Below are 22,500 nucleotides of genomic sequence, written 5' to 3' on the forward strand. Positions count from 1 at the left end.
AATTATTCTTACCGTGCGAATAACTCGTTGAGCAATCTGACGAGTTCTTCTGCTGTGCATTGGTCGGAGAGTGAGGTGAAACCGCAAATATCTGCGAATAAAATGCTGTAACCAAAATAAAAATAATAAATAAGTTAATTAATTAATTAATAAAAAAAAATAAAGAAACATAAGAGAAAATAATAACGTCGTTAATAGATTGCATAATATTAATAATAATAATAATAATAATAATAATAATAATAATAATAATAATAATAATAATAATAATAATAATAATAATAATAGTCAATAACAACAAACGCATATATATATATATATATATTTATATATATATATATATGGATAAATTTTCTTCATTTAACTTAAATCAATTGCACCGGTTCAACGTGCAAATGTAAATTCATAAATGTGAAACTCCCCCATCGTAGAGAAAGAGACGTAATAAATTGTTGACGAATATCCCGTTCTATTCGTGGTAGCAAAAATTTAATCGCTACGAAGTTGACTCCAAATTACATTCAAAGAAACAGTGAACCGCTAAAACGAACTTCTGGGTATTCGAACAATACTGCCTTGTCGTTTGCTAAATTACATGTCAAGTGCGAGGCTTTTCCGAGTCTTCTGTCTCTCTCTCTCTCTCTCTCTCTCTCTCTCTCTCTCTCTCTCTCTCTCTCTCTCTCTCTCTCTCTCTCCCTCTTTTCGTCTGTGAGAAAATCTATTTCGCCGAACGAACAAATACGACACAAAGTCGTTAAAACGTTAGGTACTTTCAGAAATTTCTCTTTTATATTTTCGGGATGGATTCTTGATGATACATTTTTTCCGTTCAAAAGGAAAAATAATAAAGGAAAGAAAAGAAAAAAAAAACATTAAATGAAAGAAAAATAAAAACAATAAACGAAAGGAAAATGTGTTAAAAAAAAAAAAAGAAAAAAGGAGAACTCACCTAACGTTCTCGTGTCGTTGAATGTAAATCTTATGGAACATCGTGTCTTTTGGTTTACCAGCAATGTCCGCCTTCATCTCCATTGCAACATGCCTTGGAAGTACGCTCAGCAATAATCTTTCCTAAAATAATATTGAAGAAAAATTATATTGATATATATATGCTGAAATGCGTTTGGTAAATAATTTGACGTTTGCTCGATACAATCATCGTACGAGTTCTTTTTTCCTATTTTTTTTTTTTCTTCAATATAAATCAAACGAACTTTCGAAATTAATTATAAAAAAAAAAAAATTTCTATCTCTCGTGTTCGTAGGTATTTATTTGAAAAGAAAAAATAAAAAGGAAAAGAGAAAAAACGTTTTCAAAAAACTTACGTTTTTATACACAATAAATTTATAAACTTTGACCAATCGAGAATCTATTAATATAATTCATATGATCCTTAGGTTTGCATAAATATATATATATATATATATATATATATATATATATATTATACACACAGATATATACATAGTATATTTCCGTTTGTATAGTACGTATGTATAGAGCGTAGGTAGAGCAATAGAGTAGGTTCACGTAGGTAAAGCCTACGTAATTATACGTGCGTGCAATGCAAATGCAGAGCTATCGTATAGCAAGTAATCGATTTAACTCGACTGTGAATCGACGAGCATAAAGTCTCATTGAAATTTTAAATCTCTTTCTCTCTCTCTCTCTCTTATACACACACACACGCACGTACGCACGTACGCACGCATGTATGCACGCACGCATGCAGGTACGTACGTATAAATAGATGCTCTTTATCAATTACTTTCGTTTTCAAGATTCTCGAGAAAATCAAATTGCATGACGCGATTTAAGTGAATAAAATTTTGTTAGAATTTCTATCATCATTTTTAGCACATATTTTATCATCATTTATTGAATTTATTAGAATGATCCATAGGAAAACCGTATGAAATCGAAGATTTATCATTGATTTAAAAGTTATATTATATATGTATATGTAAAAGTTATGTATATATATATGTATAATAACGAGGTTAAATTTACTCATTGGGATAATTAATGCTTCGTTACACAGCTTCCCTACGTAATATACATCTATCTTTGATGATGTATATTTTACATCTAACTAATTGTGTATATATGTGTGGGTGTTTATGCGTATATGTATGTAATGTTTATATGTATGTGTATACAAATGTATATGTATATATAATATTTGATTCGATGTTATGCGATATATATATACTATGTATTCACTCGAATATCAAGAGAATATTAATTCTATGAATATCAAATGGGTGGGCAATACAAACGAACGTTCTCAATTGGATACGAGAGAAAAAAAAAAAAAGAAGAATAATTTAATTTACCTTCAAAATGTGGTACAGTCAGTCGTAGTATCGTATCAACAAAAATATGTAATCCAATTCTGAACAGATACGTACAACCAAATGTTTACTTAATCGAAAAATAATATTTTACTTCACTTATATTGTACAAAATGTTATTTAACATATTTACGATATGTATGATATATATATGATTTAAATTACTGATTTCATTGATTGGATATTTTAATTCTTTTTATTTTATTAATTATTATTTTTTATTTATATTTATCTCCTTTTTTTTTTTTTTAGACGTAATCTTCAGCACATTTTTTTCTCCCATTAATTTTATTCCTCTATAACACCCTATTCGATTCATAAATCATATATAAATAATCGTATATATATATATATATATATATATATATATATATATACTGTATATAGAATCGTTTTTTTGTCTTTTACTTTTCTTTGAGATCAAATTTCTTACATCTTAGATATGTTTCGAAATCTTTTGCGGAATATTTTAAGAGTAAAGGACAATCGTTGAACATTTGATATTCCACCAAATATTGCCTTTCTTACAAAGCCCAACCTTGAAATCTTTGAAATCCCGTTGCAATCTCGAATGAAAGCCAATAAATTCGAGCCTTTGCCAGGTTTAACTCGAAGATTTTCTTTTTCAAAAACGATCTCTCTATCTTGTTATTCTCTTTTTATTTTCTTTCCTTCCTTCCTTCTTTACTTCCTTCCTTCCTTCCTTCCTTCCTTCCTCCTTTTGCTTTTTATTTATTTTTTATTTTATTCCTTTTATTTTCTTTTCAACTGCCTCAAGGAGAGATGACATTATAGACATGTTTGTGAAAAATTCATCAAATCTTAGAGAGGGTGCAGAATACGTTTTCAGACTTTTCAGTTTCAAAGAAAAATGAAATAAAAACAAAAGGAAAAAAATTTTTTCCAGTTAAATTACATAGAGATTTTTTTAAAGGAGATAGTAAGAATATTAAAACGAAAAGAGAGAAAGAGAAAGAGAGAGAGAGAGAGAGAGAGAGAGAGAGGGAAAGAGAGAGAAATAAATAAAAATTACATTTCGTTCACTCCTTGGCCTCTTTTCTTTCTTTCTTTTTTTCTCTTTTATTTTCTTCTTTATTTTTATTATTTTGTTTTTTTTTTCGTTTTCCTTTTTTCAATAAATTTATCAATAAAGAAAATCTCATCGACTATGATTTTGTTGATTTCTCTTTCTTTCTTAATCTTGTTGCTCTTTTTTTGTTTTTTTTCTTTTTCCCCTCGATTCAAGAGAAAAATGTTCATAGTTTCAGACATTTTGTTACGATGGTAAAGCTCTTCAACATTTTTCAACGTCAAACCGTCTATTTCGAAACGGTATCGTGACACGACAATCGCATTTCCGATATCTCTTTTGTCCTCTTTTTATCTCCTATATCTCTATCCTCTTGGAGTTCTTAGGAATTAAGTCGACGTAAACGACTGGGACATGTTGGAAGAGCAAATAATTCTCGACTCCCTGTAATACAGATTTCCTTTTTCTTTGCGTTTTTTTTCGGAGTTTACAAAAAAAAAAAAAAAAAAAAAAAGATACGAAAAAAAAAGAAAAAATACGAAAGAAGAAAAAAAAGAAAGTGTAAAAGACAAAATAGAATATATATTTTAAACAGATCTCGTGATTACTGACAATAGAAAATCATTTTGATATGTCTCGAATACGTGTAAATTGATTTTTTAAAATTATCGTAAGAACTTTTTACCGTAGCTTAGCTTAAGTGCGATCTTACTTTTTTTTTCTTTTTTTTTTTTGTTTCTTTCTTTTTACAATAATGTGCATTCAAAGGAAAAGAAAGAAGAAAAGACAAAAAAATGAGAAACCTTAATTATTTCATAGTTACATAATCTTTTTGCCCCTTTTCTTTTCTCCTTTTTTTTTTTCTTTCGTTACATCCCTTTATGATGTCATCTAATACGATACCATCTTAGTTCAGAGATGGCCGGACGGGCGGTTGTGGGCGTGGAGAAGGTGGGAGGATGGTATGGGGTGGGAATTTGTTATATATTATAATCGTATACCGATTCACGTATCATAGTGAAACATAATGAGATAAATTTGACGTCAAAGCCCAGCGAAACTTTTCACATCCATAACGACATTAACGTTGTAGACGTTATGAACATGTCTTTCCCTTATCATCGAATATCATTTATGTTGATATTTATTATTCATCTTATAAAATTTCGTTCAATTTTTCTTTATCATCGAGCAAGGATAAGTTTAACGTGCGTTACACGTGCCCGTTTATGTCCTGGTTGCGTTGTCAAGTGTAGGGGGAGACAGAAAAGAAAAAGAAAAAGAAGAAGAAAAAGCACAAAAGAAAAACAAAGAGAAGAAAAAGAAGAAGAAAAAAGAAAAAGAAATTCGACGCGTTAAGTAAGTACATCGCATGATGTGCAGAAAAAAAAAAAAAGAAAAAGAAATAAAAGAAAGAAAAAAATACTCGCGGAAAGGAAGAGAAGGAGAAGTTTGTAAACGAGAAGGAGAGGGAGGTTTTTTTTATCGTTCTAAACAACGCGATGCATCGTAAGACAAATATGTCAGAGAATGGTCGTAGAGATGATTGACGGAAACACATTTACACTTTACGATACATTCTCTCGCTTGGCTTTTCTCGCTTCGTCAAAAGAAAAGAAAAGAAAAAAAAAAAAAAAGAAAGAAAGAAAAAAAAAAGGAAAAAAAAACTCTTTACCCTTTCGACTCGTTTCTTCAACAAATTTGTTTTTCATTCGAACGGAATACATAAGTCACTAAATTGCATAAGTAAACATTAATTACTTTATTAACGTAATTTTTCTTGTATTGAATTTGTATCATTTCCAAATACTTCTTTTTGCTTTCTAATTTTTTTTCTCTTTTTTTTTATGACAAGCACCAGAAAAAAGATTTAGCAGTAGATTTAAACTTACGAAAAAACACTATAATTTCTTTACAGTAGTAGCTATGATTTTTAAAATATTAAAACAATAACGAAACGGCGAGATATTATTGTAAATGCATAATCGATCGTAATCATTCGTTCGTCTTAATATAAATAAATTAGAAAACATAATTAGTGTTTTTTCTTTTTCTAATATCTATATATACAAAAATTTAATATATTGCTTGACAAATAGTCAGTATTTTCTTTTTTTTTTTTTTTTTTCTTAACCCTGGTTGTGCACAACTCAAAATAATTTGTTATTGTGCATTTGAGATATGCCAGATCCTAGACATTTTTAACGGTCGTCATTTATACAGAATGAATAATTTTTACTCCTCCTCCCTCTTCCCTAAAAAAAAAGTACTATATATTCTTCGAAATCAAGGAAATAATAATCAATAGGTTCTTCGAAAATGCATTTCCAATTTTGTCTTTATAAAAGAAAAAAAATTCATGAATTATGCAATGCAATTATACAATGAATTATGCAAAAATCGTTTTAATTGAGCTCAAAGGATTTCATCCGTTCTAATTCTAGATCTAAAGATGAAACTTTCGTTGATACAAGTCCTTGTATAATCGGAAGACAAAGATCGATGTTCGCATTTCTCTCGACGTTTCCCTTCGATCATACTGAACGGTTGTTCACGATAAACGAGGAAGCGTGGACAATGACAGAGATGCTTATCGACGAGATACATGTTCGCGATTTCTGATTAAGTACACAATGCCTCGTGGAATTACGAAGCGACCACCCACGACGATGATGAAACGTGTTTATATATTTTTAGAAAAAAAAAAAAAAAAGAAAAAAAAAAGAAAACAAAGCAAACTATAAATCGTTTTGTTGTTTAACATCGTTAAATATCATTCATTATTGTTTCAATGGAAAATAAATTCTATTAATTTTTTCACAACTTTGACGCGATATAATTGAAAAATAAAAAAGAAAGAAACAAATAAACAAATAAAAAAAAAAAAAAAAGGAAAAGAAAAAATTCCGATCGAAAGACTCGACGTTAAGATTTTAAATCACGTCGTTGACGTAATAAAAGAAAAGAAAAAAAAAGAAAAAATGTTGTATTAATCGAATGGATTAAATTGAATAATTTATAATATCATTTCGTCGAACTATTTTCAATCGACGTCATATTTCTCTATTAACATTCTCGTCACGTGGTTAAACATGGTATCGACAGTTTTTGATCGCCTTTACAGAGAAACTATCAAACATTCTGAATGTTTCAAAAGTACGTATTATATCGAAAGAATACGAAGTATTGTATCAACGTTGATTGTCACATTAATTCATTGTACTTATTTATTGTTTCGTGATCATTTTTTGAAAAAAAAATAGATCGATAAGAATCGATATTTCTATCTTTTAAAAAACCAAAAGAAATTCTACAAAGATTTTGTTCTTTTTATGATATACCTCGTATTACATCTGCTATACACATTACACACACACACACACAACATATATAAATTTCTTTTGTCCTATTTTCAGTCATTATTATTATCGTAATTATATTAATTCGATCGTATATCATAATTATATATACACCGATAATACTTATTACATTTTATTTAAGTATACATATATATACGAAATATATCATTTTATAGGTTATAAAAATGTATTAACGAAAGAGAAGCTTTTGCACGTGTTAGAAATGATCGTCGGCATCATTCGTCACTTCTCGACAGATCTCGGTACTCTTCGGGACCGATCGTCAACATTTGGCGACACGAACGTTCATGCCGGTTCGACGCCATATTTCTTCGTAAGTCTCGCTACCGACATGACACGGTTAACTACGTTCTCGTTTTAATTATAGATAATTAATTAATTAATTAATTTCAAGGTACCTTTTTTTTACCAATATATTCATCGATCCGACGATATCTCGATTTATAGATGGTGTGCATCAGCAATTACGTTCAAACATCTTTAATAAGAATTATTCGCGAAAATAATATTTGTGGCTTTGATGTCGTTTTACTTTCATGACATAAATATTTTATATATATATATATATATATATATATATATATATATATATATGTCAATATGTAAAATTAATTTCACGTTTAAAATTGTATACAAAATCGACACTTAGTGTCTTTTTAAATCATATAGAGAAGACGTCCGATTTTATAGAAAATACATCCGTATTTATAGAAAATCCCATAATTTTGGAAATATATATATATATCACGACATAAAGAGATAAATGCAGTGAAGAGTGAGAAAAAGAGAAAGAGAAAGAAGCACAAGGATAAACAAGAATAGAAAGGTATGTATGTATATATGGTGTTTTAAGTGAACATAAGAATTTACGTGTAAGTAAAACTCAATATAATATCGATAAACCTCGTGTAGAGATAAAACGAGTAGATAAGAAATAAGAAAAACTCTATTGGCGAGATCCTTTTTTTTTTTTTTGGTTTTGTTTTTTCTTTTCTCTCTCCACTGAACAGAATGGTGTCGACACGCGAGATCATAGGACGAAAGTAAACACCACGTAAATTAATCGCTAAGTTAGGAATAATAATAACAATAATAATCTTCTTATGTAAATATTTGTTTACACCATCAATACGTGTGCACCACGTATGTGCGTGATTTATACTTTACACATGTTATTTATTAAAAACGTTCCCTTTTTATTTAACGTGATATATCAGTTAAAATGTTTCATAGATTATAATAATATGTATTTAAATATATAATATATATATATATATATATATATATATATATATATATCTATTATAAAGTTGGTCATCTTAAATAATAATCACCATACATGGTAAGACTTGAAGAATTTAGATATTATTTGTGGTGTAGCATTTATTATATTCATTGTAAGCAACGAAAGTATTGCTGAGCTAATTGGCTGCATACTACATTGTAATTTAAAAATTTTTAATTGAACTACGTGCATTATTATTTATAAAATCCAGCTTCTTGTCTATCAATATATATATATATATATATATATATATATATATATATATATATATATATTTAAACGTTTGCATTTCATTCGATAGTTTTGGAAATCATTATCTTTATTATTATTTCCGACATATTGAAGAAAAAAGATGATAGAGGCTGACTTAATGCTATTCAATTTTCACATTTTCAACGATTGGATTAACAAGAAGAAAAAGAAGAAGAAGAAGAAGATGTTCGATCGTGCATATAATCTAAGATTCGTCGTAATTTCATTGGGAAAAGACCCTTTATAAAAACAAAGTTTATTTTCCAAAAGTTCCTTTTTTATCTTATTTTTTATCTTAGAGTTTTATAATCTCAAGAAAAAGAAGTAGGAAAAAAATGGAAAAGGGAGGGAGGAAATAAAATTAGCACGTTAACCTCGGGCGAAAGGGTATAATTGATTTGTAATATCACCTGGGGAAATTTTAGCCTCACCATTCTTCTTTTTTATTATCATAGTCGCGTTCAAATGAGACCATCGTTATTCAATTATTTCAATTGGTGAGAAATGATTGAACTGCAAGGAAGGGTGTGTCTGTCGGCGGCATATCTTAGAAAGGCGTGACGTTAAGATTCACCACGATTTTATCCTTCGTTGATATATAAATAATATTACCAGTTGTCGTATCATCTGAATATAAGTAAAATCTATTTACTCGTTGTAAACATTTTTTCTCTCCATTATTATCATAGCAATTTTTCTTCTCTCTCTCTCTCTCTCTCTCTCTCTCTCTCTCTCTCTCTCTCTCTCTCTCTCTCTCTCTCTCTCTTTTTCTTTCTCTTTTCTTTGTTTCTTATTTTCTTTTTTTTAGCAGGTTAAAAGGATTTCTCTGTCGTATTTTAAACTAATCCTTATATATTCTAGTCTACCTTCTTTTTTTTTTCTTTTCCTTTCTCATTTTTCTTTCCCTTCCTGTTTATTATTGTTCATGATCTATTATTTGACTTAATATTACGATAACGAAATCGATCATTCATCCATTTGCTTAATAGATTTATATAATAATAATAATGATAATAATTTAATTAAAACGTTTAATTAATTCGTACGTTTCTGATCGATCGATTAATTTGTTATTTGTTATTTTAAAATCGAACGAAATTGGATTATAACGTTCAGGCCGAATATATTCTCATCGAGAAAGTACGTCAATATTTTGCTTATCGCCGTATTGACGTTTATTTTTTTTTTTTTATCTTACGATTAGTTTATACCTCATTTATTAATAATATTCGATATATATATATATATATATATATATATATATATTATACATAGATATATATAATGATAATTTTATTGAAACGTATTAATCGGTTTCTTCATGATATTCGTTTTCACGGATTTATTCGTTAATTTTTTTCTTTTTTCTTTTTTTTTTTTTTTATTTTTAATCAAACGAAATTAGATTAAAAACGTAAATGTATTCTCGTCGAGATATTTGTCAATATTTTTTTTGCTTACATTATAATATAGACATTGTTCTTATCGCCATCAGTTCATATGATTTAATTCATTGATTAATTGATATAATTGATATAATTTATATATTTTAATATCAAGTAAGTTTAATTATAATCATCACGATTCTTATTAACTTTTTTATTATTTTTTCTTATTATTTGTTGTAAGCAGTATGTATGTATATATATATATTTTTTTTTTTTAATTGAATAATTTATAAATGGATTATTAATCAGCACGAAAATAAAAGGTCCTTAGTTATACGGATCTGTCCGTATTGCATAGTCAATTAGTAATTAATAAATTAAAAAATTAATAAATTGATAAATTCTCTATTTATTATTTTATCATTAATTGTTAAATTATTAAATTATATAGAACGAAATGTTATAAATTATTAAATTATCATACTTTTGTTTTTGTTTTAGATATAAATTAATTTTTTTTTCTATTTCTTTTTTCCTTTTCCTTTTCTCTCTCTCTCTCTCTCTCTCTCTCTCTTTCTTTCTTTTTTATTTATTTTTTTTTTTAACGTTATTACATACCTGTTGCTGATTTTCACGTTGCGTAGTTAAACGTGCTTCGACGCACTGTCTGGTCTCAAGGAAAGCCTGCCGTTGAGCCAGTTCTCTAGGATGATGTGTCAGCGCACCAGCAACGTTAGTACCACCTACCACGACTATTGAGCTGAGAAGCTGCAACCAAAGCGTATTTTCTCTGTTAATCGATAATAATTTTCTAACGTTAGAGTTAGTAGAACATTTAAACCGATTAGACCGACGAAATTATTCGACGAAATTATCATTAATATTACGTAGGTGGGAATAATTTTAATCTCTTTCGAACTTACGTACGTAAATTATATCGCATCTTGTTGTGTACTTGTTAAATTTATATATAACTTTTTATTTTTATTTATTTATTTATTTATTTATTTTCTTTACCTTTTTTTTTTTTTTTATTTTTTTATTTTAAACACCGGATCACGTCCACATTCACGTCTTCCATATTTTAAGACGCAAATTCGTACGTGGACGTGTATAAATAATGATCCTTTGTATCATATTCAATAATAATAATAATAATAATAATAATAATAATAATAATAATAATAATAATAATAATAATAATAATAATAATAATAATAATAATAATAATAAAAGGAACGAAAGGAGTACAAGCAAATGAATATATATTTTTTTTTTGTTATCTCTTAAACATTCCCACAGCTTAAGACTGTTTCTCGGGACAATAATTCATAGAATCGGAATAATTCTTTGAACGTTCTCCAAAAAAAGAAAAAAAAAAGAAATAAGAAAAAAAAAAAGGAAGGGAAAATAGAAAATACGATTGTCTGTTCGTTTTCCTTAAAAAAAAAACTTTTTCAAAGACCTTTGAAAAACTCGAACGTCTTTCTTAAATGACTTCTCGTAAAATAATCTACTTTAATAAATTTCTAGTTATTTTATTAGTTAACGTCAGACGTAACCTCGCGTTAAACTTTCCAACGGAGATCTTTTAAATCTCGAACTAACTATATTTTGATTTTCTCGTAATAGTAGTAACAGTAGTAATAATAGTAATAGTAATAGTAATAGTAATAGTAATAGTAGTAGTAGTTAGTATCGATGAGTAAGTGTATGAAAAATGAGCGCGAAACCCGACAGTGGATTAGTGCTTCTTTCAAGGAGAAGGATCGGCGAACAAGGAGACTACTAAGAGGGCTTTAATACCGGATCAGTGTCCTGTGAGCCTGTGGATTCTGGAACGTGCGTTAGGATGGAAAAGTTTAATGCCGGATTAGTAAAGTGGTGAAGGTAGAAAGAAGGTGGAGATCGAGAAAAAGAAACTTTAAGGAAGTAGAAAAATGAAAAGAAAGAAAGAAAGAAAAAGAGAGGGAGAGAGAAAAAAGACAGAACTAAGTGATATATACACATACATACAGGGGTATCCTATGCTTGAGTGTATGTATATATATGTATATATGTGCGTGTGCGTGTGTGTGTGTATATTTGTGCGCGTATATATATATATATATATATATATATATATATATATATATATATCTTTCTCTACTTCAATATCTCGAGAAAACAATAGGCAAGTAGATTAAAGGAATTTAGACTACAAAGAGAAAGGATTGAAAAGAAAGGGTTGAAAATTTTTTTCTTTTCTTTTTCTTTCTAATACGAACGCACGAATTTATACGTACATACATTTTACGATTTGATTTGACACTAGTAGTAGAGAAACTCGTAGAATTACGGTTAGATACAAATTGGATTGCTACGTCTTTCTCTCTCTTTCTCTCTCTCTCCCTCTCTCTCTCTTATCTCTCTTTAGAGAAATTAAAGAAAAATACTTGGGGTGTGGTAGCTTTTACTATGATTACTTATGCGTTTATCTAAGTTTTCTTACAAGAATGTCTACTTGAAATTTAATGCTTCAACGATTGCAATAAGTTTTATAATTTTTTTTTCTTTCTTTTTTCTTTTTCTTTTTTTTTTTAATAGATTTATTTTTAATTTATTTAAAATAACAAATCGAAAGTGTTAATGTTTCGAAATATATATTTTTAATTTATTTTTATTTATATTTAGATTCCTTTTAATTATATATTTTATATATATAAGATTGAATATAGAAATTTTATATTTTGAAATGTTTTGTAGAGAGAGAGAGAGAGAGAGAGAGATAGAAAGAGAGAAAGAAAGAATTGATGCATTTTTATTTAATCGAGATAAATTATTTTATTTTACATTGAATAAAAAGATCGAAACATAATATTTTGAAATTTTCGTTTGAATGTATTTTTATTAATTAGATAAATTGTTCTTTAATATATAGAATAGAAAAGCGTAATTTAATATTTCAACATTCATCGAGAGTACATTTTTATTTGATTTAAATCAATTTATATATATATATATATATATATATATATATATATATATATATATATATATATAATATCTCGGATTAATTATGTGAAATGATAAACGAAAATATGTTTCTCTGTGAACAAGGAAATGACAATTTACGTTTATTATTCACACTGGTTAAATTTTATGCTACACTCTCGTGCTACTTCTATCGTCTACGTTCTATTTTCTACTGCCCGTTTCTCTTCCAAATCTTAATTCGATTTGTAGGTAACAAAAGAATTTGTAGATAACAAAAGACAATGGAAGGGCGGGCCATGAGAAACGCGGCAAATCTACCTGAAGAAAGTATATTTTCTTTACATATATATGTATATATGTATGTATGTACATATGTACGCACGTACGTATGTACCTCTATGTACGAAGTATTTTCGTGATTCCAAATAGAAACACGTCACCAATGTCGTTGTATTGTTCTCAACTACGAGTTTGTTGATTAAGCTGATACGAATTCTAGAGATAGATTTGTAGCATAGGTCAAATTCACGACGCCATTCGCATAGTAATGGCCTAGGGGTAATCATAACTATCGAAGAGAATAGAGCCCATCGCAATTCGTGACGGGAGAGATTGAAGAGGAAAAAGGAGGAATAGGTAGGAGGAGAAGGAGCAGAAGGAGGAAGAGGGGAATTTGAAGAAACGAAAAAAGTTTAGAAAAATTTCATTCGAATTTTGTGCGATATCTAGAACGACAAATTGTCCAACTTTTCGACGATTTTACATTATCTTCAAACGACATATTTATATTTTACTTGGATATATCGAAAAGGTATGTACATACATACGTGTAGTATGTCTAATTTTAATCTTTTAACGTCTAAATCTGATCGATGAAAATTTCTCTTCGAATGATTTTTTTATTGTTTTCTTGACTTTATATATGTGTATATATATATATATATATATATATATTATATATTATATATTATATAGATTATGTAAAGTGTCATATATCGATCGAGTGAAGGATAAAATATGAGAGTACAACAATAGATAGTTTGGATATTTCTATAGAAAAATTGTTCATAATTTTCGTTCAGCTTTTTTCTTTTTTTTTTCTTTTTTTTTTTCTTCTAATTTTTAATTCCTTTTTCTGTTTTTATTTAATTCTCACTTACAAAACAAATTCAATGTGTGATATTTGAGTAATTTGATTAATGAGTTTCCCCTCGATTTATTTTTTAATATATAGAAATATCGATTGGATGAATATCGAATGACGATTAATGGATGCATGGAGCATTTGAATATTATTTTTGTGCAAAAAAAAGAAAAATTGCCCATCAGTTTACATTTAATTGCACTTTCTTCTTTTTTAATTACTTCTCTTTTTTTTCTCTCTTTCTCTCTCTCTCTCTCTCTCTCTCTCTCTCTCTCTCTCTCTCTCTCTCTCTCTCTCTCTCTTTTCTAATTCTCACCCGTAAAACGATTTAATCAACATTTTGGAGTAGTAGTTAATCGTAAAAAAGATGAGACACACATAGAAAGATCAGATTTGAAAATTCCACGCTTTGGGTATTTCGTAAAATTTCGTGATATTGAAATATTTGAACGGATTTCGTTGCAACCACCTGTAGGATTGTCAAATTGTTCTGGCTATATGCAATGTCAAAACGTCGTTCTCATATTCTCGTATTGAAAAATATTTCACGATCGTGAGAGAGAGAAAGAGGGAAGAGGGAAGGGTAGTAATCTTCGACGTACAGAAAGAGAAAAAAGCAGATCAAAAGAAAACAAATATCCGAAAATCAATCTGATCGTAGTGAGTTTTTCTTTTGTTGTTCTTTTTTTTGGAACTTAATATCGTCCAAAAGACAAAAATCATGGTGGCGGTCGGATCGACGTTAATTAAATCGAATTAATATCAGCGAATTGTAATTTCAATATATTGCGAATTAATTACAACTGACATTTATGAGGAATTCTAACGGAATTAGAAATTAGACCGATCCAGAAGTGTTTATAGAGAAACTAAAGTACAAGGAAACGTAGTGAAACATAGACTTAGAAAGATATACATGTGTATTTATATATATAGAGAGAGAGAGAGAGAAAGAGAGAGAGAGAGATAGAGAGAAACTCGTTTTATGAATGTCAATTATGCAGAAGATATCCTCGAGGTACAACTTCCCTTTACGAATGTGCACTAGTTAGGAGACTCTATGCGCCTCTAAATCGTTGTGAATTTAATTTTGATATTATATGCAATTGCTGACAACCCTTCTTAATATTTCACGCTCTTGGAACGTTGTCTATAGTTGTTACAAACAAGAATTAAGGGGTGAATTGGTAAAAAGAAAAACCTCCCTTCTCTTCCTTATTCAAGGTTATATCCCAAATGACATTTTTGTATTATGAATATAATACCCTTAAAAATATTTCGATCGTCGTAGATATTTATTTATTTATTTATTTATTTATCTCTTTTTCTTTTTCCTTCTTTTTCTTTTTCTTTATTCTTAAGATTTGTCAGGAATTTATTGTCCTCCCCTTTTTCTTTCCTCTTCTTCGGTTTTTTTTTTTTTTTTTTTTTTTAATTTTAATACGACCTTGACGTTGATTGATAACAATCGTCAATTTATTTCTTTTATTTTCTTCTTCTTTCTTTTATTTTGTCCTTTTTTTTTGTCGTAAAACTTTTTCTTGCTAAGACAATTTCGAAAAAGGATATATATATATGTATGTACGTCGTTGATAAGATTTATAGTATCTACATTTTTTATTTCAATTTAAAATGAGAGTAGAAAAGAAGTAAAACTATCAACGGAAATCGAAATGTTACGTCGACTGCAAATGATACCTTATGACATTAGAACTATTCGGATCTTGTTTCCACTTTAATGTCACCACGAAAAGCTGGTAATATCTATTCGCAGCACGATACTAATCACTTCCGTCTTTCTATCTACATGATTCTATATACATATATAATATCGAAATACATAAATACATACATACATACATATATATATATATATATATATATATATATATATCCGTATCATTATGCAGCAATCATATTTCATATTCTTGCTAGAATCAAATATGTTACTGACTCCAAGAGACAGATGCATCTCTCTATACGCATATATGTATGATGTACATATATACGTATGTATATGATCTTCAAATCCTAATATATAGCATATGCATATATGCTTCTAATCCTAAGATATATATATATATATATATATATCCAAAAGATTATACCGTTTGATAACGTACGTAATAATAGAAATTATTTTATCGGAAAAATTTAACATTTCTCACAAAGTTAGTATAGACGTTTTCTAATGCATGCTTATCTCTTTTATTTATTATCAATTAAGGGTAATAAAGAAAAGGAAAAAGAAACAAAAAAAAAGCAAAAAAAGAAAAAAATAGATAGAATAACCAAAAGAAAGGAAAAAAGAAAACAAAGGAAGGAAGATTAAAAAATAGCAGATCTGTTATCGTTCCTTTTATCTTTTTTATATCTCGAAAAAGATTGAGATGACCTTCAGCCCTCCCCCCCATTTACTCACCCCACTCTGCATCACCCCCCTTCCCATTGCATCTATTATATGTGTATATATATATATGTAGAGTATCGGCTAAATCGACGAATAATTGTCGATTTGTGTAAATGGAACTACTCTGGCAGGTTCGTTAAGTGAAAACCGACGTAGAAATAAATTACTCTAGTTCTTCTGCGAAAAGAAAATACAGAAAGAGAGATAGAGTGAGAGAGAGAGAAAAAAAGAGAAAGAAGAAGAGACAGACAGAGAAAGAGGGAGAGAAAGAGAGAGAGAGAGAGAGAGAGAGAGAAAGAGAGAGAGAGAGAGAAGTGAATAGGGAAACCTTTATCTTATAAATGTCTATCGCTCGCGCACGTCAAGTCTATTAAAATAATTGTTTATATAATACTTCTCGATTTCATTAAGCTTTTCTCATTTCAAAGCTTTCTTAAAGTAAAGTAAATATAATGGTTAATGTGGTTAAATGTTTAAATACAGATTGTAACCCGGTAAAAAGTTTTCGCGTCGTTTTTCAAAGAATCAATTTATTCTTTTCCGAAGCTTTTTTTTTGTATCCTTCTTTTTTTTTTTTTAAATTGTGAAACTTACGAACTTAAAAAACTTATTGATAACCTTACATCACTACCTATAATCCATCCAATCAATATCCTTTACAATTTATCCTATTTGCTCCTGTGTAGAAAATGTATGTATGTGTGTGTGTATGTGTGTGTATGTAGAAAAAAAAAATATATACATCAAATATATTTAAACACGACGAAATTTAGTCTACCTCTCTCTCTCTCTCTCTCTCTCTCTCTCTCTCTCTCTCTCTCTCTCTCTCTCTCTCTCTCTTTATCTTTCTCTTTTTCTGCCTTTCTCTCTATTTTTTTTTTTTTTTTTTTGTGAGTGAAAGAAAAGGGATGAGCCGACCCCTTGAAAGGCCATTGTTTTAAGCATTGTTTCGTGAAGAGTGTATGAAACGAAATGGATGATGATGGGTGTTACGAGTGGAGGAAGAGGTGGAGGAGAAGGGAGATGATGAGAACAAGCTGGATAGGGTGGGGGAAATGGTGGACGATGTCGTCATGGCTCGTTGTGGCGTTTTCGCGTCATTAAATCGTCGGAGCGTGCGGTATCGTTGAGTGGCTCGCATTGACGCCAAGAAGAAGAGGTTTTACAGAGAAAAGACCAGAGACTCTTTGGCCCTCGTTGCTTCTCTTCTTTCTTCTCCTTTTTTCCCTTTCTCCTAACCCATCTGACTTCTAACGCGTCTAAGAAAATATCGATTTGCCCTTTTTTCCCTTTCCTCTTCTATTTCTTTTTTTCTCTTCCCCCCCCCCCTCCCCACTCTCCCTCTCTTGTCTTATGTTTTATCTTTTCCTTTTTTTTTCTCCCTTCATTTTCTTTTCTTTATTACTTTTCGTCGGATAGTTATGTGATATAACGTTTTACCTACATAATACATATTCTTACTAATTAATTTTCGAGTGGTAAATTTAACAGAAACGTTTAACATTAATTGGGTATCGTGTTAATGCTTGTTAATGATAGGAGGGCGAACGAATATGAATTTTCTTTATTCATCTTCTTATCTTTACGATAATATTGTTTTTTCATTGGTTTTTTTTTTCTTTTATTTTTTCTTTTTTCAATTTTTTCTTTTTCTTTATCGTACAGATATACAAAATGTTTTATATTTATATTTATAATATTATTAGATAATTAATTTTCGCGTAATAGTTTATTAAATTGAACGTTTTAATTCAACAGCCCTTTAATATTTCGTTGAAAGTGAAAATATCATTTTGCAGACATTTTTATATTTTTTTTGTATATGCGATGCGTGTGTGTGTTTTTTTTATTTGCTAAAATCTTTAACGATTAATATTCAAGTAATATTAAATAAAAAAAAAAACGCATTATCGTTTGAGTTTTCGTTCTTTTTCATCTCGAATAAAAAAAGAAATAATAATAATGGATTCCATTTGCAGACTGTTACAAAAAGTGTTAAAATAATTGAAGAGAATAAGTGAAAAAAATATGTCGATTGGTTTAATAAAATTTGTAAATTGCCAACCGTAAAATATTTACATATACACATGTGGCATGCATACATATGTATCCTAGGTATCTACATATGTATGTATGTATGTATATATGTACATACGCGCATAGCTTTCCATATTTAATCCGATTACAGGTGAAAGGACGTGATACTCGTCATGATGCAAACGATAAACCGACGAGCGTAAATATTTTAAACAATATTTTTTAGTCTTTTTTGTTCTTTCTCTCTGTATTTTTTTTTCTTTCCCTTTTTTTTTCACATTTTTTCTTTTCAATCCTTTAATGACTTCTAAAATACTTTGACGGACTTAACGAGTGGATCGACACCGGTTGAATTTTTTTGAACCCCTCAATCCCATTTTTTTTCATTCACGATGATCAGAAAAAAGAGAGCGCGAGAGAGAGAAAGAGAGAGAGAGAAAGAGAAGAAGTAGAGAAGGGATTACGGATTTGTTGAAGAAGAGAAAGATAAAAGAGGAAGAAGTAGTAGAAGAAGAAAAGAAAAAAAAAGATAAAAAGGAAAAAAAGAGAACTGTATAGAGAGAAAGAGAGAGAGAGAGAGAGAGAGAGAGAGAGAGAGAGAGAGAGAGAGAGAGAGAGAGAGAGAGAGAGAATAAATATTCCAACGTCAAATCTGGATGAAAATATGTTAATTTCGCTCGAAATCAAGATGACTCATGAATACGTATATTTAGAATAGATAAAAAAAAATAAATAAAAAAAAATAAAAAATCACGAAAGAGAGAGAGAGAGAGAAAGAGTAATTTAAAGTCGTCGATTCCTTTTAATAGTCTTGGAGTGAGACAAGACGATAAGAGATAGAGTGTGAAAGAGATAGAAATAAATAGATAGAGAGAGAGAGAAGAAGTGGGGTATAAAGGTGGGGTGTTACGAAGCCAACGCTGGATCAACTTGTTTCTCGTCGGAAAACTAAGCTCTAACGAGATGCAATTAGTTCGTGAACAGGTCGCTACCTGTCGTAGTCGTAATCGTAGTCGTAGTCATAGTCGTAGTTGTAGTCGTAGTTGTAGTCGTAGTTGTAGTCGTAGTTGTCGTTTTTCCTTCGTAGAAAATGCAGAGTCGCGGGTTCATTCGCGATCCTCGAACGATCTCGTAAAACTTCGATACTTTATTGTCGTCGTCGTTCTTTACTAATTAACGCGTCATGAAATTTATTTAGAGTTTACTCGTTTACGCGAGGAAATTAAAGTTGGTATACTGCATTTGACATATATATATAATATATATATATGTGTTTTTTTAATTTTTTAATTTTTGATTTCTCATTCCTTATTCTTGAGCTTTATTTTTTTATTTTATTTTATTTTATTTTATATCCTTTCATTAAAAAGAAAACAAAAGCGCACGTTCTCCATCTCCATTCACATTTATTACGTTTGTCTCGTTTTCTTTTTTCACTCTTTCCTCTCTGTTTTCATTTTCTTTTTTCTTTTTTTTTTAATTATTTACTTGTCTTTATTTTTCTCCATTTCGGATGATCGAAAAAATACAAAGCTGCGTGCTACGTCCGATATTTCCTTTTTTCTTTTTTTCCGCGCATTATTTTTAAATATTTTTAAAATTTTTTATCCTGTATTTCTTTATTTTTTCTTTTATTTTGATTTCATTCTATTTTATTCTAATATTTTTTTTTTTTTTTTTTTTTTTTTATTAGAAAACAAAAATGAAAAAATTTCATATCTGAGTTTAATAAGATTACGTGTTTCAACGAAATAACGTCTGGTAAGAGATTCGCGCTAGAAAGAAGTGGATTATAAGGATTTTCTATATTTTTTTATTCACATTTATTTTGTTTATTTCTTTTTCTTTTCCCTTTCCTTTTTTTTTCTCTCTCTCTTTCTCTATACGACGTTCAGAAACACTTTTTTTTGGCTTTCTGGTTACAAAGTTAAATGAAAAAGTTCACATGCATACGGGGTAGAAAACGAGCCGGTTAAAAGAGACTCTCGTGCGTTTGAGAAATAAGATATCTACGTGTGAGATATACATTGTCTATATACATACATATATACATACATACATACATACATATATATATATATATATATGTACATATATACGTGCACATATATAGATGTATTTATGCATGTGTTTATATTACAAAAAAAAAAAAGAAAACAAATCTTATTGCATATAATAATAATAATAATAATAATAATAATAATAATAATAATAATAATAATAATAATAATAATTTTTCTAATCCAGTCACGAATACTTCGACTCGAATTGGAGATTTCTAATATTAAAAATAGAATAAAAATGAACTTTCATTTCCAATTCATAGGTGGATGTATAGAGATATTACACGAAATATTCGATGTAAATCTTAAAATTTTCTTGACAAAAATACGAATGAAACTTTTCGATCTTCTTTTTATCTTTTTATTGCCTTTTTTTTTCTTTAGGTCATATCATATAAGATTATACCATATCCTTATCAGTATATGTTACGGCAGATACATATTTATAAATCTATATCACTCTAGGGAATATATACGATAACGAAGGAGATACTTCTAATATACTTTTTCTTTCTTCTTTATAGCCAATCATTCTAAATCTACTTGATGAAACGTTACAAGAAATTGTTATTTAGTATTTTGTCCGAAATTATCTATATGATTTTAGCGTTTTGCTTGATACAATTTTTTTTCATACAATTATAATATTGAGATGGAATAATATATTTCATTGTTTATTATGTATATTCCATTGTTTATTCAAACATTAATAATATATTTTTATTAATATATTTTTTCTCCTCTTCTCTCTCTCTCTCTCTCTCTCTCTCTCTCTCTCTCTCTCTCTCTCTCACTTACATTTGAAAAGATCGTACGTGAATTTTCATCGGTTTATTTTGAGGATAATGTAGGTTGAATAAAAAAAAGAAAAATTCCTAGATGATTTTAAAAATAAATTACACTTTTTCTTTTACTTTTTATTATAGTAAAGCTTGCAGTTAAACCTGTAATTTGACGAGCGATTCTCGTTGAATTTCACAATTTAAAAAAATAAAAAAAATAAAAAAATGAAGGAAGGAGTAAAAAAGAAAAAAAAATTGTCTAAAAAATCTCGAAAGTGAGTAATTCATTTTTAAAATCGCCTAATAATTTTGAACCCATCCTGTGGGCTATATATATATATCTTTTTTTCTCGTAATTGTTTAAAAAAAAAAGATAAAATAACACTCTCGTTCCTAACGAATTATTATGATAAAGTTGTACCTTTTTTATACTCGAAAAAGCTACATAATGATATTCACGATGGATTATTATATTAACGATGGTATATTTTTCCTTATCAAAAAAAAAAGAAAAAAAAGAAAAAAAAAGAAAAAAAAAATTGAAAAAATAAAAGGAAAAATAAAAGGAAAAAAAATTGAAAAAAATACTCTCCCATTTTCGATGAATTATTATATGAAATTTGTTTGTTCTTTTATTCGCGAAAGAGATCGTATATGATTTTCACAGGATCACCGTGGTGATATTTATGTGGGCTGTCTCATTTGTATCTTTTTCTAACGTCTAATCCCATAAGAGTGTGTTGAGAGTGATCCCTCGGGAGAGAGAGAGAGAGAGAGAAAGAAAGAAAAAAGAGAGAGAGAGAAACAGAGAAAAAGAGAGAGAGAGGCAAGACGCTTTTATACCAAAATTACATTTACCTCTATCATTCTGGAGTGAAATTCGCGTTCGCGTCAGTTATTTCTCAAAGTAATTTTCATGACGTTATTCGGGTCAAAGGACGTATTTCGTGTCGACACACCGAGCATCGTGTAGACGATAGTAATCGACGTTCCTGCAACGCTTGGAAGATACAACGCGTTGGCATTAGACGAGATACGTGTACACACGTATACATATACACGCACAAATGTATATATTTATATATATATAAAGTTTCGTTTTACGTTTTTGCAAAAAATAGAAGAGATGCTGTTCATGTCGAGAAAAAGCGTTGTTGCTCTCAACGAGCTTTAATCAGAGTCTTTTCCATATAACCTCATAACATCCCTAAAACACCATTAGAATTTCTCGAGAAAACTCTTGCTCGAACTAAGTGTGTGTATGTGTGTGTATGTATGATACGATACATATACATGCAATGTATATATATGTCCAAAGCAGAGATAGAGGAAGAGAGATAGAGGTATAGAGAGAGAGAGAGAGAGAGAGAGAGAGAGAGAGAGAGAGAGAGAGAGAGA

At 28.9% G+C, this 22,500-nt stretch overlaps 2 protein-coding genes across 3 annotated transcripts in view; one reads left to right on the forward strand and one right to left on the reverse strand.

Annotated features, from left to right (window-relative positions):
• LOC118441665 (uncharacterized) overlaps nt 1-22,500 on the forward strand; it is a 106,150-nt gene that overhangs the window by 24,958 nt on the left and 58,692 nt on the right. The window lies entirely within an intron of this gene.
• Nucleotides 1-22,500, reverse strand: part of LOC118441661 (adenylate cyclase type 6) — a 79,512-nt gene that overhangs the window by 14,611 nt on the left and 42,401 nt on the right. For both annotated transcript variants that reach the window (XM_085657385.1, XM_035866357.2), the window contains 3 exons: nt 10,309-10,458; nt 950-1,071; nt 13-105 (listed from right to left, as the gene is read on the reverse strand). In XM_085657385.1, the coding sequence (XP_085513511.1) occupies nt 13-105; nt 950-1,071; nt 10,309-10,458 (365 nt within the window). The remainder of the gene's footprint in view (nt 1-12; nt 106-949; nt 1,072-10,308; nt 10,459-22,500) is intronic.

The sequence above is a fragment of the Vespa mandarinia genome, chromosome 5 (genome assembly GCF_050613455.1).
Source record: "Vespa mandarinia isolate Hongniang chromosome 5, ASM5061345v1, whole genome shotgun sequence".
NCBI classification, from domain to species: Eukaryota; Metazoa; Arthropoda; class Insecta; order Hymenoptera; family Vespidae; genus Vespa; species Vespa mandarinia.